The 14453-nt window shown below is 62.2% G+C and overlaps 1 protein-coding gene across 23 annotated transcripts in view; it reads right to left on the minus strand.

Moving 5' to 3' along the window:
• The window catches only part of ABLIM2 (actin binding LIM protein family member 2), a 139803-nt gene that overhangs the window by 107380 nt on the left and 17970 nt on the right, over window positions 1–14453 (minus strand). For 13 of the 23 annotated variants that reach the window (XR_006296227.1, XM_043573073.1, XM_043573075.1 and 10 more), the window contains exon 1: window positions 7748–7857. The exons of 1 other annotated variant lie outside the window; for it this stretch is intronic. Coding sequence is in view for 21 of the 22 variants with exons in the window: in XM_043573073.1 (XP_043429008.1) it covers window positions 7748–7766 (19 nt within the window). In the remaining variant the exon portion in view is untranslated. Of the gene's footprint in view, window positions 1–7747; window positions 7858–14453 lie in introns of those variants that run through there. 9 more of the 23 variants (XM_043573070.1, XM_043573068.1, XM_043573069.1 and 6 more) reach the window with 1 other exon arrangement.

Raw genomic sequence — 14453 nt, forward strand, 5'->3', positions numbered from 1 at the left:
GTCTTTACGTCTTCCCAGGAGAAACCACAGACATCGTGGGGAGGACAGAAAGCGCCCCTGCCGTGCCCTTTCTGGATTTCCGACCCTCGGAACCCGTGAATGTCCCAGAATGCACGTTCCGTGCTGAAGATTTGGGGTGGCGTGTTATTCGGCCACAGAAAACCACAGCCAGACCCCCAGAATCCCCTGCCAAGTCCCGACATGGCGTGCCTCCCCCCTCTGCACACAGCCAGCCTGAGGCTCACTCCAGACCTCTCCAGACACAGGAACGTCCCTCCCTCCACGGCCCAAGTCCCACGAGGATGTGCTGGCTGCTTTGATTCAGGGAAGGAAATGCCCAAAGTCTGGCATGACCTTGTCTGGAGTCCTTCCTGCCACCCTGGGGTAGACACTCTTGTGCCCTTTTGGCAGAGCGAGAAACCAAGCTCAGAGAGGTAAGCTAACCAGCCCAAGGCCACACAGCCAGGAGGGGTGGAGTCAAGATTCAATCCCCGGTCTGCCCTCCTCCCGACAACCTACCCTGGCTCCAAAGTCCCAAGTGTCTCGGGAGGTCCCCATTTGGACCTGGTGGGAGACTGTCCCCTTGAGCCCACCGGCTCACAGCAAGGGGACAGCCCGGACAACAGAGCCCCCAGGACAAACTCCGGCAAGGTGGCAGGACCAGGGAAGGCGGCCTTGAGCACCAGCAAGGTCAGGTCCTTTGCTCGGGTCCCTGACCTGCTCAATACCCTGCCCACAGCCCATAGGACCCATGTCCCCGAGGGACCCCCACGCCTCCATGCCCCGTGCCCACCTGGTTCCCTGACTTCTCCCCCACTGCTTGCTGACCCCAGACCCTTTCCCAAAGTTGTCCTCGACGGTCCCAGCACCAGCCCTGGCCCCCCCCCACGCCGTCTCCTGGGAGTGTGGCTCCTGCCCCTTCACCTGCGAAGACGACTGACCTCTCAGGCCTCCTCTGTACCCACAACGCGCTCACGGGGAGCCCGCGTGCTGAGCCCCACGCCCTGGGGGGTGCTCTGGGCACTGGCTCCTCTCGATGCCACAGCAGAGAGGTCCCCCTGGGCCACCGACTGCCACCTGGAACAAGCGACATCTCCTCTCCAAAACGGCCAGTGAACCTCTGGCCGCCTCTGCTGGAGACCCCACTGGGGGCTCCCGTCTCTCTCCGGGGCCCCCTAAAGGCCAGCACGGGGCTGGGGGAACAGAGGGCCCAGTTCACCTCAGACCGCCTGGGTCACGCTCCCCGTCCAGGAGGCCTGGGTGTGGGTGTGAATCCTGGGCCACCCCGCCCGACGTGGGCCCCTTGCTCCCAGGGCACTGCTGCGGGCCCTTTGGGTAGGTGGGGGGAGCTGCACAGGGTCAACCCCGCCAGACCCAGGGAGGCCAGGGGTCAGAGATCACTCTCCATCAGAGTGACAGCAGCTCGGCATCTGGATCCCGGCGGACGGAGCTCAGACCCCCGCTGCCCCGTGGTTCTTCCTGCCCGGAGATGGGAGCACATTCCCACAAAGTCACTCTCAGCCACACACAGCCTGGGGGGGAGGGGGGGGACACCGGGCAGCCCCACGGAGCCTGGACTGAGCGAGCCTCATACTTGATGGGGGGAGGGAAGAAAAGCCAGCCCAGTCTCCCTCCCTCCCTGCAGAGTGTGTGTGGTCAAAAGGGGGGGTCCCAGGGGCCACAGAAAGAGCCTGTCTGTGACAGCTGAATTGTGTCCCCCCAGATTCATATGTTGACCCCCTAGCCCCCAGCGCCTCAGAATATGACCTGACTTGGAGGCAAGGTCTTTACACAAGTGGTCAAGCTGAAGTGAGATCATCGGGTGGGTCCTGCTCCAACACGACTGTCCTTATGCACAGTGAACATCAGGACACAGAGGGGACCACGTGCAGACACAGAGACAGGACAATTGTCTGCAAGCCGAGGAGAGGTCCTTCCCTCACGGCCCTCGGAAGGACCCCACCCCAGCGACACCTTGATCTCAGGGCCCCCCCCCCTCCAGAATGTGAGCCGACATCTGCTGGACAAGCCCCAGTCGGTGGGGACTTTGTTACTGCATCCCCAGGAAACAAATCCGCCATCACCACGGGTGGAAAGAGCCAGAAGCCAGGCCTGGGATGTGCTGGTGCCCCACCCCCCCGAGCCTGTTTTCCATCCGCAGGGGGACGATGATGTTACCCGCCACCCCTACCCTCCCCCCCGCCAGGCTTTCTGAGGAGGGCGCTGGGGCAGGGCTGGCCCATGGCGGGGGGGGGGGGGGCTCCTTCCCGAGGCAGAAGCGGGGGGGGGCAATGCGGCCGTGAGCAGCCCCCGGAAGCTCAGGCTGGCCGCAGGGCCTCCTGCAGGCCTCAGCCGGGGCTCCTGGCAATTCCCAGGATGCTCCACGCTCCAAGCAGCTGGTCCGGGAGGCCTCTCCACCCACGTCCCCAAGGGTATTATTTCATTGCCGGAAGAGCGGCTCCTCCTGACCGGAGAGGCATCTGAGGACCTCACGGGTGGCATTCCGGAAGGTCAGGGCATCTGGGCCCGTCCTGTCCCCACACAGGCCCAGGGGGAACGGCCAATGGCAGAGAGGGGCGGGCCCCGCCCAGGTCACACAGAGTCTGGGCAGGCCGGGCGCGGGGCTGGGGTCTCCAGGCCCCCAGGCCGGTGTTTGACCCTCCAGTCACATGGCCACAGGCCAGGGTGGTCACCTCTAGAGCAGTAAGCGACTCTGTCTGGGTTGGAACGTACACCCAGGGTCCAGTACCCGGCATGTGCCCCAGTAAACGTTCCTCAAACCTAACGGGAACAGGACACGCATCCGATGACTCAAAGCACTGCACGGGGCATCAGCACGGGTGACAATGACGTGTGTGACATCATCTTTCGGTTCCCATGCCTGGGCTAAGTGCCAGGCGCTGCATCCGGCGGTTTCCGTCCCCAGTCGGCTCCCAGAGCAGGATACGGGGACGGGGGACAGCTGAGACAGGAACGCGGGCCATGTGACCTCCGGCCCCAGCTGTGGCCTCCCACCGAGGTCTGTGAGGGCCGAGGCCCTCCCGCTGGGCCAGCTGCCACGGGACCCCGTCGGTGTGGGGCCCGCTGGCCGGAGGCTGCCAGTGCGCCCCCGGTGCACCCTGGCCAGTCAGGATCACCAGCCTGTGCAGCCCAGGACTCAGAAGACAGGGCTGCAGCCATGACCCGGAGACACCCCGCCCGGACGGGGGCCCAGCTGCCCACTGGACACCGTCGGCAAGTCCAAGCCCCTGGGAGCGCCCCTGGCTTTGGATCCGGCAGGGGTGGCCACAGGGGTCTGAGAGGTCACTGTCCCCCCTTGACCTCGCCTCCCTGTCTGTGTCCCAGGAGGACGCTGCCCATTTCCTGAGCCCAGTGAGCACCGGCCACCTCTCCTCCAGTCGTCACTTCATTCACACAACTGGGAACTGGACTCTGGTGGCAGCTTTACAGATGGACAGACAGAGGTTCTGAGCGGCGAAGCCACTTGCCCGGGCCGGGACTGGACCCAGGTCTCCCCTGCCCGCCGCGCCATGCTGGGGGGAGGCGCGCGAGGGACCTGGCGGGTGTGTGTGGCCTTCCAGAAGGACAGTCGAGTCTACCTCCACGGGGCCCCGTTCTCACCTCTGCTGGGCAGCCGTGCCCCTCCAGGCCTCCGTGCCCTCCCTCCTTCCTCCGTGGGACCGCCAGGGCCTGGGGAGGATAACACCAGACGCTCATGGGAGCCCCTGAGACACATCTGCCCAGTGGGGCGGGCGTCTGGGGGTGAGATTGGGGGTCCCCTTGGAGTCATGGGGTGGGGGGGCGACCACCAGCGCTGACCTACAAGCGGGCAGAGGCAAACTTCAGCTTCCCATGATTTGGGGGCTATAACGGCATAGGAGCAGACGCGGGCGGGTTCAGGGCGTGACGATGCCCCCCGTCCGCTGTGGCCCCGAGAGCTGTGACCACCCCACTCTGCAGATAAGCAGCCTGGGGCTCAGAGATGCTCAGCAGCTTGGGAAGATCACACAGCTGTAGCTGGAACGGGGAGGGGGGCGGTCACAGGACTGGTTTGTCTCCTCGGGCCCTTCCCCCACTCACGTGCGGGCCCCTCTGCGCTTTCCTCCTGCTCGCTGGGCCACGGAAGGGCCGTGGCAGGGGAAGCATGTCCTGAGTCTAATTAAAACCAGGCATCCAGAGTGCTGGCCTGGGGCCCAGGGAAAGCTGAGACATGCAGGACATCAGTTCGACACACACACCACACCGCCCGTCACCCCGACGTCTCCCGGGGCATTTCACGCGCACTGACAGCGTCCAGTGCACAAACCAACAGCCACAGACCCCACCCCCCTCTGAGCTCAGGCGCACCAGGGTCACCGACGCCCGGTCACACAGCCCGCCCGCGGTGACGGGCCCCTGCTCCACCCGGACGGGCCCAGACGTCTTCTGATGTCACGTGGTGCCGCGTGGGAGCCCATCCCGGAGCCGCTGCCCGCCCCCCGAGACCACAATTCCTTAGGTATCGACAGCAAAAATACCTTCTTTTTGGTGACCCAAACAGCACACAGAAGTTGAAGAATTACAATCCCTGCTAACCTTCTATGCTGACATCAGCCACCGCGACCATCCCAGCAGGCAGTCCCGTGAGCCGCAAACAAGACGTTATCCGTATACGTTCTCACACACACACGCACACCTAGGACGTGTGACATGCTACGACCTAGGATGCGATACGATACAACAACGTAATCTTCTCGGGGGACAGAACCGATGCCTCGCCCTCGTGTCCCAGACGCACTCTCTTCAAAAACAATACCCTGAGCACGCGCCCAGGACCCACGCCGCTCTCCAGAAGGTGCCCCGCGTCCACTTCAAACAAAAGTTTTATTGAGCTACAATTCACATGCCACACAACTCACCTGCCTAAAATGCACAACTTTATGATTGTTGGTGTAAAGGTGACCCTTGAACGACACGGGGTTGGAGGCACCAACCACCCCTAATGCAGTTGAAAATCCAAGCATAACTTTTGAGTCCCCCAAACCTTAGCGACTACTAGCCTCCTATTGCCCAGAGCCTACGGACAACAGAAAGAGTCGATTAACGTGTATTTTGTATGTTACGTGTACTATATGCTGGGGTTTTACAATAGCGTAAGCTAGGGGAAAGAAAATGCTATTAAAAATATCATCGGGGGGCGCCTGGGTGGCTCAGTCGGTTAAGCGTCCGACTTCAGCACAGGTCACGATCTCGCGGTCCGGGAGTGCGAGCCCCACGTCAGGCTCTGGGCTGATGGCTCGGAGCCTGGAGCCTGTTTCTGATTCTGTGTCTCCCTCTCTCTCTGCCCCTCCCCCGTTCATGCTCTGTCTCTCTCTGTCCCAAAAATAAATAAACATTGAAAAAAAATTAAAAAATATCATCGGGGGGCGCCTGGGTGGCTCAGTCGGTTAAGCGTCCGACTTCAGCACAGGTCATGATCTCAGGTTTGAGCCCGCGTCGGGCTCTGTGCCGACAGCTCGGAGCCTGGAGCCTGCTTCGGATTCTGTGCCTCCCCCTCTCTGCTCCTCCCCTGCTCTTGCTCTGTCTCTTTCTCCCGATAATAAATAAGCGTTAAAAAAATTTAAAAAAATAAAAATAAATATCATAAGGAAGAGAAAACACATTTCCTGTGTTGTATGTATATTTGCTGAAAAAAATCCACGTATAAATGGACCCGCTCGGTTCAAACCTGTGTTGTTCAGGTATCATCTGTTTTCACAGAGTAGGGTGTCGGTCGCCACGATCAATTTTAGCACATTTTCATCATCCCAAAAAGACTTCCCCGCCCATTTCCGTCACCCCCCATCCCTCCTCTGTCCCAGCCCCTGACAACTGATAATTGACTTTCTGTCTCTACAGATTGGCTTCCACGGTTCATCCGCACTGGAGCGTGAGTCAGGGCCGAAGGCTCTTAGCGGCCACTAACATTCCATCCCACGAACGCATCCACCTGCCAGTCGATGGGCTCTAGGGTTGCTCCCACTTTCCGGCCTGCTGTGACCATTCGGGCACGATCTCCTTTGTGTGGACATGTGAGTCCATTTCCCTTGGGTACGTCTGAATTGGGAAGCGGCCATTCACACGGTGACTCCGTGTTTAGCCATCTGAGGACCCGCCAGACCTTTGGCTAAATGGCTCTGCTGTTTCCCATCCCTACCAGCCGCAGGGGGCGAGCCTCCAGAGTCCCCACATCCTTGTTTTTCCGACCACGGCCACTGAGCAGGTGGTTGCTGCCCATACCCACGACGAGTGATGTTGAACACTTTCGCGTGCTTGTTCAGACTTGAAAATCCCTTGCGGAGAAGCGTCTTTTCAGACCCTTCGTCTGCTTAATGTGCTGTCTTTCTGGAGACCCGAGCTATAAGGGTTGTGTGCACGTTCCACACATAAGTCCTGGATCGCATACAACACTGGCGACGGCCGTCTCCAGATCTGCAAGCTGTTTTCATCTTCCTCATAATGTTCGTCGTGGGATGAGAACGTTTAATTTTGACGACATCCAATTTATTTGCGTTTTCTTTGGCTGGGTCCGTGCTGTCGTTTCTAAGAAAGCACCGCTTCATCTGAGAGCACAGAGATTTAGCCTGATTTTTTTTTTCCTAAGGGACCCACAGCATTTTTAGTTTTTAGCTTTTACTATAATCTTACATAAATAGAATCACATTTCCTTTACTGCAATTTTTATTACAAGATGCCATTTCTTCATCCGTGAACCGGCAACAGTGGTCCCTACTGCACAGGGTCTGGGCCATCTTTCTTCATGACCCCTGTTCGCCCTTCGCCACCAGCGTCCCCGCCCACCGACCGATGTGAAGGACGCGGTGTGTCCGGCTGCGCAGGGAGACCCATCCCGCGTCAGCATGGAAATTCCACTGGAGAGACGCACGTCGTGGTCACATGCCTGGGCTCCCAGGATCCACTGGGGATTTCAGAACAATCCGGCACACCCGCCAGGCCGGGGGGACGTCACCTGACCCCAAGCCAGCTGGTGCCGTAAGCACGGCCAGTGGGGGCGAAGCCACAAGCTTCGGGGAAACAAGTGTCAAATGTCCGCCGTGTCCGCTCACGACACCTCGGGCAGGGGAGCCACAATCAACCTCAGGTTACGGGGGGGTCGCTGGGGCGCCCCCGGGAGCGGCCAAGTGCCCTGTCCAGGGCGCAGCAAGGCCAGGCCAGAGGGGCTCGGGTCTCACCGGTCAGCTTCCGGGCCACGCTGCCCCAGAGTGTGAGGTGCGGACGGGGAGAGAGGGGTGAGGGGGTCCCGGCCCCTACTCTGCAGGAAGAACCGGTGAGGGGAAGGGTCTGTCCCAGCCGCCCGGACATGAGGTGCCCACTCGTGCCCAGACAGAGGCCCCATGAGGCGAGGCACCTGCGGGAGGCAGGCCCTGCACCCCCTCCGCCCACCGCCCGGGCTTCAGAAGCTCTTCCTGGTACATCCCCGCCTCCCTCTGTTCCTGGGGGTCCAAGCTCCCTTTCCCCGGGTTTCGGCCTGTTCGTCTGTGAGATGGGTCACTCCACAGGGCTGTCGTCAAGACGCCGTCACGGAAAGTCCCCAAAACCTGGCATACAGTCGGCGCTCACAAGTGCTGGCCCTCACCACGTTCACAAACAGCGGCGCTCCGTTAGACCGCCTCCCTTCGTGTCAGACCCCCCCAAAGCTTGCTTGTGGGGCTCAAGCTTTCCCCTCCGCCTGGAAGGTCTCGGCCAAAAGGGCAGTTGCCAGCTTTACCTGTGTCTCCTCCCGGCATCCCCGTGGAGCGTGGCCTCCTCTCCGGGGACCGGCACCGGGCGAGGCTGCGGGCCGCGGCTGAACCAGCAGAAGAGTCTCTGGGGCCAGCACGTCTCCACACGGACTCTCCAGAAGGTCACGTGGCAGCTGCCATCCGCATGCCCGAGGAAGGGCAGGGCCAACCCCTTCCCGGCACACCGAAATAGACTCCCACCAACCCCCAAAGGTGCACCTGTTTCCTGGGCGTCCGGGAAAGGGACTTTGGAAAGAGACGGGCGGGGCTGGAGGGGCCGGGCCCATCTCCTGCCCCCGTGTGCCCGGTGCGGGCAGCGCGACCCCACGGCCCTTGTGCTGGGACTGCCCGGCACAGCCCCACAAACAGGGGGCTTCACGTGCGACGTTACATTCCCGCAGTTCCGGAGGCCGAAAGCCCCAGATCTGCGTTCACAGGGCCGCACGCGCTCCCTCTGGAGGCTCCCGGGGAGGATCCCTCCCCGCAGCTTCCGGCTCCGGGGGCTCCTGGCCACGTCACGACAACCTCTGCCTCTTTCTTTACGTGGCCTCTGCCCGCGTGTCCACGTGCGCGTCCCCTCCTGTCTCTGGTAAGCACGCCTGTCACCGGATTTGGGGCCCGCCCTGGTCCCGGATGACTTCATTTCCAGCCCTATCTTGATGACACCAGCAAAGACCCTTACTCCCGATAAGGTCACAGGTCAAGCTTCTGGGTGGACGTGACTCGGGGCGGACCTTTTGAATCCACTGCACGGCCCCAACGTGCCAGAGGGGAAACTGAGGCTCGGGAAGGACGCTGGTCGTGAACGGCGGTGCCAGGACCTCGGGGGGGTCCAGCTGACGCGCTGCACGTCCTCAGAGCCCCTCTGCTGGCTTCGGTCCCGGAGTTATACACACACAGTAAGCACAGGCCTGGGCCCAGCATGTGGCCACAGGGGACCCACAGGTGTGTGCACACTGGTCATCAATAACCACCGTTAAGAGGCTTTGGGGTGACACCAGTGGCCCTTGGTGCAGCGCTGGGCGGGCCGAGGGACCCCTCTGAAGGCACCCGGCAGGAAACACCCCATCCCACCAGCTCTGAAGAGTTAGGAGCAGGTGCTGGCGGCCGGGATGGGGCTTTCCTCACCTAATCTGACTGCCACCCATCGCCACGGTCTGACACATCCTCCTCCCCACCTGGTCGCTGGGGCTAGTGTCCCTCAGGCCACCGCAGGAAACCCCCAGGGCTGTCTGGGCCGTCGCTACCGGGCCCCGAGGGACCCACACGTGAGCACAAATCATCCACCCGGGGCACAGGGTTATAGCCTCTTTGGCTCATAAACGTGAGGAGTTTCCTGTTCCCTGATTCTGCCGTCCATGCCCTGTGTCCCCGTGCCCAGCTCCGCACAGAAACGAGGATGGTGACCACGACCTCAGCGCCCCTCTGAGCACCCAGCAAGTCCCACGTGCTGCTCCATACCCGAGACAGGAGCCATCGTGTCCCCGTTGTCTCCAAGAGGAAACTGAGGCAGAGAGACAGGCGGGGTGCAGCCGGCTCTGGTGAGCAGGAGGGGGCTGTGGGCTGTGAGTCGGGGGGTCTGGCAGAGCCCTCTGCGAGTGACCGGTGCCCCAGAGGAAGGGGCCGGTGGACAGGCAGAGGCCGAGGGGCAGCTAGCGGCTGGACACGGGGAAGGAACAGCCTGCGTGAGGTTGGACAGGAGACGTTCTAGGAGTGCGGAGGGCCCCCGCTCCATGAGGCTGGGGTGCTCGCTGCGGTGGGAAGGTGGGCAGGGGCCAGCCTCTGTCTTACGCCCTCTCTGAGCCTCTCAGCCCCGGGTCCCCTCCTCAAAGTCGCCCCCAGGGACCCCCAAGGCCGCATACCTTCAGTCCACCTCGGCCGGGGGCCAGAATGCCCGCTTGCGAGGAGGGCCATCTGCCCCAATGCTGTCGGATCAGCCTCCCGGGAGAGGGGGGCCGTATCACGGTGGGGGCTCCGTGGACTCTGGGACCCTCGGGCAGAAATCACAGTGCAGGCCCGGGCTCCATTCTTCTCCAGGTGACTGTCCCGGCCCCCCGCTGCCTGGGTCCTGGGACCGATCACCCCATGGAGCCCCGGCCCCACTGCACCGTGCGCCCCCATCTGCAGGGGCCGTCAGGTCCCCAGGAGGCTGCCCCTGGTTCACGGGGACACTGAGGGTGGAGACAACCCTCACCCACAGAGGCCCGGGGTCCAGAGACTAATGGCTTCCTCCTCCACCGCCTCAGGTGGGTTCCCCAGCTCGAGGCGTGGAGGGGGTGCCTACGCCCTGCCCCTTCCCCACTGGCTCTGCAGCGGGCAGGAGGCGCAGTGTGGCGGGCGCCCAACGGGAGGGAAGGTTATACATTCCCAGCCTCGCGGGGGAGTCTCACCCCTTGGCATAGGCCTCAGCCTTCAAGGTCAACCATGTGGTCTGAAGGCCAGGGACCGGGACCCCGACGGGCTTACGCTAGTTTGCAATTTGCACATCCCATCCTGGGGCTGTGACCAACGGGGCTTTGGGGGAACCACCCTCTCCCCTCCCCAGACCCCGCAGGATGAGCCCCTCTTTTCCTCCGAAGATGTGAGGTGAGCAGGTGAGGCTTCCGCCCCGCCTAGAAACTTCCAGCCAGAAGCTCAGAAGAGTCGAGCCAACAGGCAGAGCGGGGCCGTGACACCCACCGACCTCGGGATCAAGGGCCCTGGGAGCAAGCACCGTGCACCGGGCTCCGCGTCACTGGCCAGCAGCTTCACAACTGTTCCCACAGCAGCACACAAATCGGATGTGTCCCCCAGACAGGGGTCCCGGGGGACAGGTGTGCATGTACCTTCCCGGAGTCTACCCTGGGGAACAGAGCACTCTCCTGCCCGGTAACTTCCTGTTTGCTCACGTGGCTGGTTTTGGCCAGTGACCCTCGGGCGGAAGTGACCGCGTGCAGCCGTGCCTACAGGCCTCACACGTTTCCACCTGTCCTATCGAGCTGCTGCCTCTGAACAAGGAGAACGTTCCCGCGCCAGCGTGCTGCTCCCAGGAGGAAGGTTCGAGCGAGAGCAGGGCCACCACGTGGAGCCCCAGCCAGCCACGGGCCCCGAGCCAGGGTGTGGGGCTCTGCGCACGGGGCTGCGTGTTCCACGGTGCGTAAGCTTCCCACGGCGGCCGTAACGAACGTTCTGGAACCGGGGTGCTGACCGCGGTTCCGGAGGCCCGGAGTCCAGAATCGGTGCCGCTGGGCCGAACTCAAGGTACCCGCAGGGCTGCAGCCGTTCTGGGGACAATCTGCCCCCCTGCCCCCCTTCCAGCCTCCGGGGCAGCCGGCCCTCGCTGCCTGTGGCCTCATCACCCCCACCCCTGCCTCTGCGGTCACGTGTTCTTGTTTTCTGTGCGTCTGTCCCTATAACCTCCCTCCGCCTCCTCTTCTAAGAATACCGCAATCACATTTAGGGCTCGCGCGGCTAATCCAGGATAATCCCCCCATCACAACATCCTTCCTTTAATCCCATCTGCAAAAACCGCCTCCCAAATACGGCCGCACCCCTAGGTCCCGCGGACAAAGACGCGGTACAGTTTGCAGGGCTCATTCCTCGGTCACCACACACAGCCGTGGTTTATGCCGCACGTAAATATATAACTATTGTTTTTCACCAGACAATACCTACTTTTATCGCTCGCGACGGGCGCTGCCATTTCTCTAGCCAGTTCCCCTTCTTACATAACCAGTCCCGATGTGACCCACTGAACTGATTTCACGCCCACAAATGGGTCGCCACCTGCCGTGTAGAAACTTCTAGCCCAGCATCCACACCTGCCAGGGAGGGGGGCCCGAGTGAAACAAAGTGATCGAAAGAAAAGAGAGAAAGTCGCTCTTTCTGCACAGCGCGGGTGGGCGGGGCTGACAGGTGCCTGGAAGGACACACGCACGCTCGAGGATGCGGTCCCGGCCACCCTGCCTCGTGGACAGTCCTCCCCTGCCGCCCACACAGCAGCCCGCACCCCAGGAGCAGTCGGGTGCATCAGGCGGCTTGGGAAGGGGCTCCGACCAAAAAGGAAAGGAGTGTGTGGCCCCAGGCGGCCCCAGCATCTCCGCCAGTGAGGATCCTATGGGCTCCCTCCCCCTCCTCCCGGCACACCCCTGCCCCACATTCCGGCATGATCCTTCACTCCCCACCAATCGCTGCTCTGTTGTTCACTCACATCTGCTGAAAAGACGAGAAACAAATGAGATCGGAGCCTGGAACTTTCCAGCAGACGGTACAGATTCTCAAGGTGACTTTAAAGGAAAGAAGACACCGACGCTTTTTCAGGGGCATAAAAATTGGGGTCTGGAGGGATCTGTGACACCGTCCGGGCCCTGAGCAAGGATTTCTAGGGCCCAGCCCCGGCCTCTCCTGAGCACTCAGCCCCCAGCACCAGCTGCGTGCCGGACACCTCTGCCTGGAAGCCCCCGGCAATCCATAGCGGGAAAAGAGAATGCCACGCCCGTCTGCGTCCACCCGCCGCTTCCCTCACCTCCCCTTCTGCAGCTCGGGCCGCCCTGGGAGTGCAACCAGCTCCATCATCGCTGAGCAGCTGGGTGACCTTGACCCAGAGACATAACCTCTCTGAGCCTCAGTCTCCTTGTCCATTAAAGGGGGATGCCTACCTGCCGGGCTGCAGGGAGACAAATGACAGGTTGTAGGTGAAGGCACCTGGTGCCCAGCCTGGGAGACGGTGGCGCTTGCTAAATGACGTCTGTCCTTCCCAGCTGGTGACGGCATCAGGTTTCCACAGCTGCGGTGACAAATGACCCCACACTGGGGGGCTTGAACGGCAGACACCTGTGCTCTCACTGTTCAGGAGGCCAAGCTCCTGAGTCAGGGCATCAGCAGGGCTGGGCTCTAAAATCTGAAGGGGAGGGGTGCCTGGGTGGCTTGTTGATTAGGCGTCCGGCTTCGGCTCAGGTCACGATCTCACGGTTTGTGCGGCTCGTGGGTTCGAGCCCCGCGTCTGGCTCGGTGCTGACGGCTGGGAGCCTGGAGCCCATTTCGGATTCCGTGTCTCCCTCTCTCGCTGTCCCTCCCCCCTTCACACTCTGTCTCTCTCTCTCTCTCAAAAATAAACATTAAAAAATAAAAGTAATAAATAAACAAAGAATCGAACAAATTCTGCCGGCTTCCGAACGAGACAGAAAAAGCTTCAGAGGGGAGTGGGTCCGGCGGAGGGGTCAGCAGCTGGGAAGCCTGGGGCCACGGGAAGCTGCAGGAGGCCCAGGGACACCTCGGTGGCCCCCAGAGCCGCCTGCAGGGCAGACCAGCCACCGAGAAGGGTGGGCTGGGGGGGGGGGGGGGCCGTGTTTCTGCCAGCCGGGCTACTGTGCCACCGACACCCCCGGACACGCACACGCCCCCCGGCCCGTGGGGGTGCCATCCTGCACCGAGATCACCGGGGAGCCATCCCCGGCCTGACAAAGCGCAGTCCACACACCCATCCGCCTTCCGAGTCAACAAACACAGATGAGCAGCCGATAGGAAAATAGGCAAAGGAGGGACAGGAAATCTGCGGAGGCACAAGTGGCCCGGAAATGGAGAAAGGGCTCTCGGCGTCCCCAGTCCCCGGGGAAGGCAGCTCAAAGGTGGGGGGCGGGGGCTTGCTTCCCACCCTCTCGGCAAATAGGAACACACACGCTGCCCTGCCCGCACGGGCTGGGAGGGGGCGGGACCGGGAACTCAGGCCTCCTTTGGGCAAAGGCAGAAATCGGGACGGCCCTGGGGAGAGCAGTTTGGCGGAAGCTACCTCCATTTAGCACTTCCAGCCCCGGCCATCTGTCGGGTCTGCACGGGCGCAGACACTCACCTCTGCGGGGCCCGAACCCCCTCACCCCTCGCCCGGTTCCTCCCCCCGTGTGAGCCAGCACGGGGCGCAGGGTGGGACCCCTGGGGCTTCCACGAGACAATGCACTAGCCAGCGAATGGGCCGACGCAGACAGGCCGTTGGACGCGCTCCGGGGAAAGGGGTGATGTGGGTCCCGCACGCGGCCACTCCTCCATCCAGCGCCCGGCACCTCGCCGGCCTCAGTTTCTCTTCTGTGCACCAGGGACACAAACGGTGCCCAGCCACGGGAGGCCGTGGGGAGGGAAACCCAAGAGCCACGCGTAACATGCCCCGTGCGGGCCTGGCGCCCGGGCCCTGCTGAGGGCGGGACCACGGGACGGTCGTGAGGCCACCGGCCACAGAGCTGCTGACGGGACCGTCAAATCAGGACCGCATACCCGTGGCCACCGCAGATGATTCACAACAGGCGAAGTGGGAGCAGCCCGGGGGGGCCACCAGCAGGTGGATGATCAACAACACGTGGCCCCGCAACGGAATATTGTTCGGCCCGAAAGAGGAAGGAACTTCTGACGCACGCCAGGCACGGATGAACCTGGAGACACTCGGCTCAGTGCAAGGATCCCACGTCCACGAGGGGCCGGAGGGGTCAGATCCGCCGACACAAGTGGACGGTGGGGACCGGGGGCGGGGAGCCCCGTGTCAGTCCGGGGACACAAAACAGTTCTGGGAAGGAGGGTGGGGACGGCCTCACGCCAACGCGAATGCGCTTAGGCCACTGAGCTGGACGACCGGAAATGGTGAAAATGGTAAATTTAATTTAATTGCGCAATGAAACCAGAACGTGCCAGTCGATGCTGTGCCCGGGGCGGCAAACCCCCAAAGCACGA

The sequence above is a fragment of the Prionailurus bengalensis genome, chromosome B1 (assembly GCF_016509475.1).
Source record: "Prionailurus bengalensis isolate Pbe53 chromosome B1, Fcat_Pben_1.1_paternal_pri, whole genome shotgun sequence".
Taxonomy (NCBI): Eukaryota; Metazoa; Chordata; class Mammalia; order Carnivora; family Felidae; genus Prionailurus; species Prionailurus bengalensis.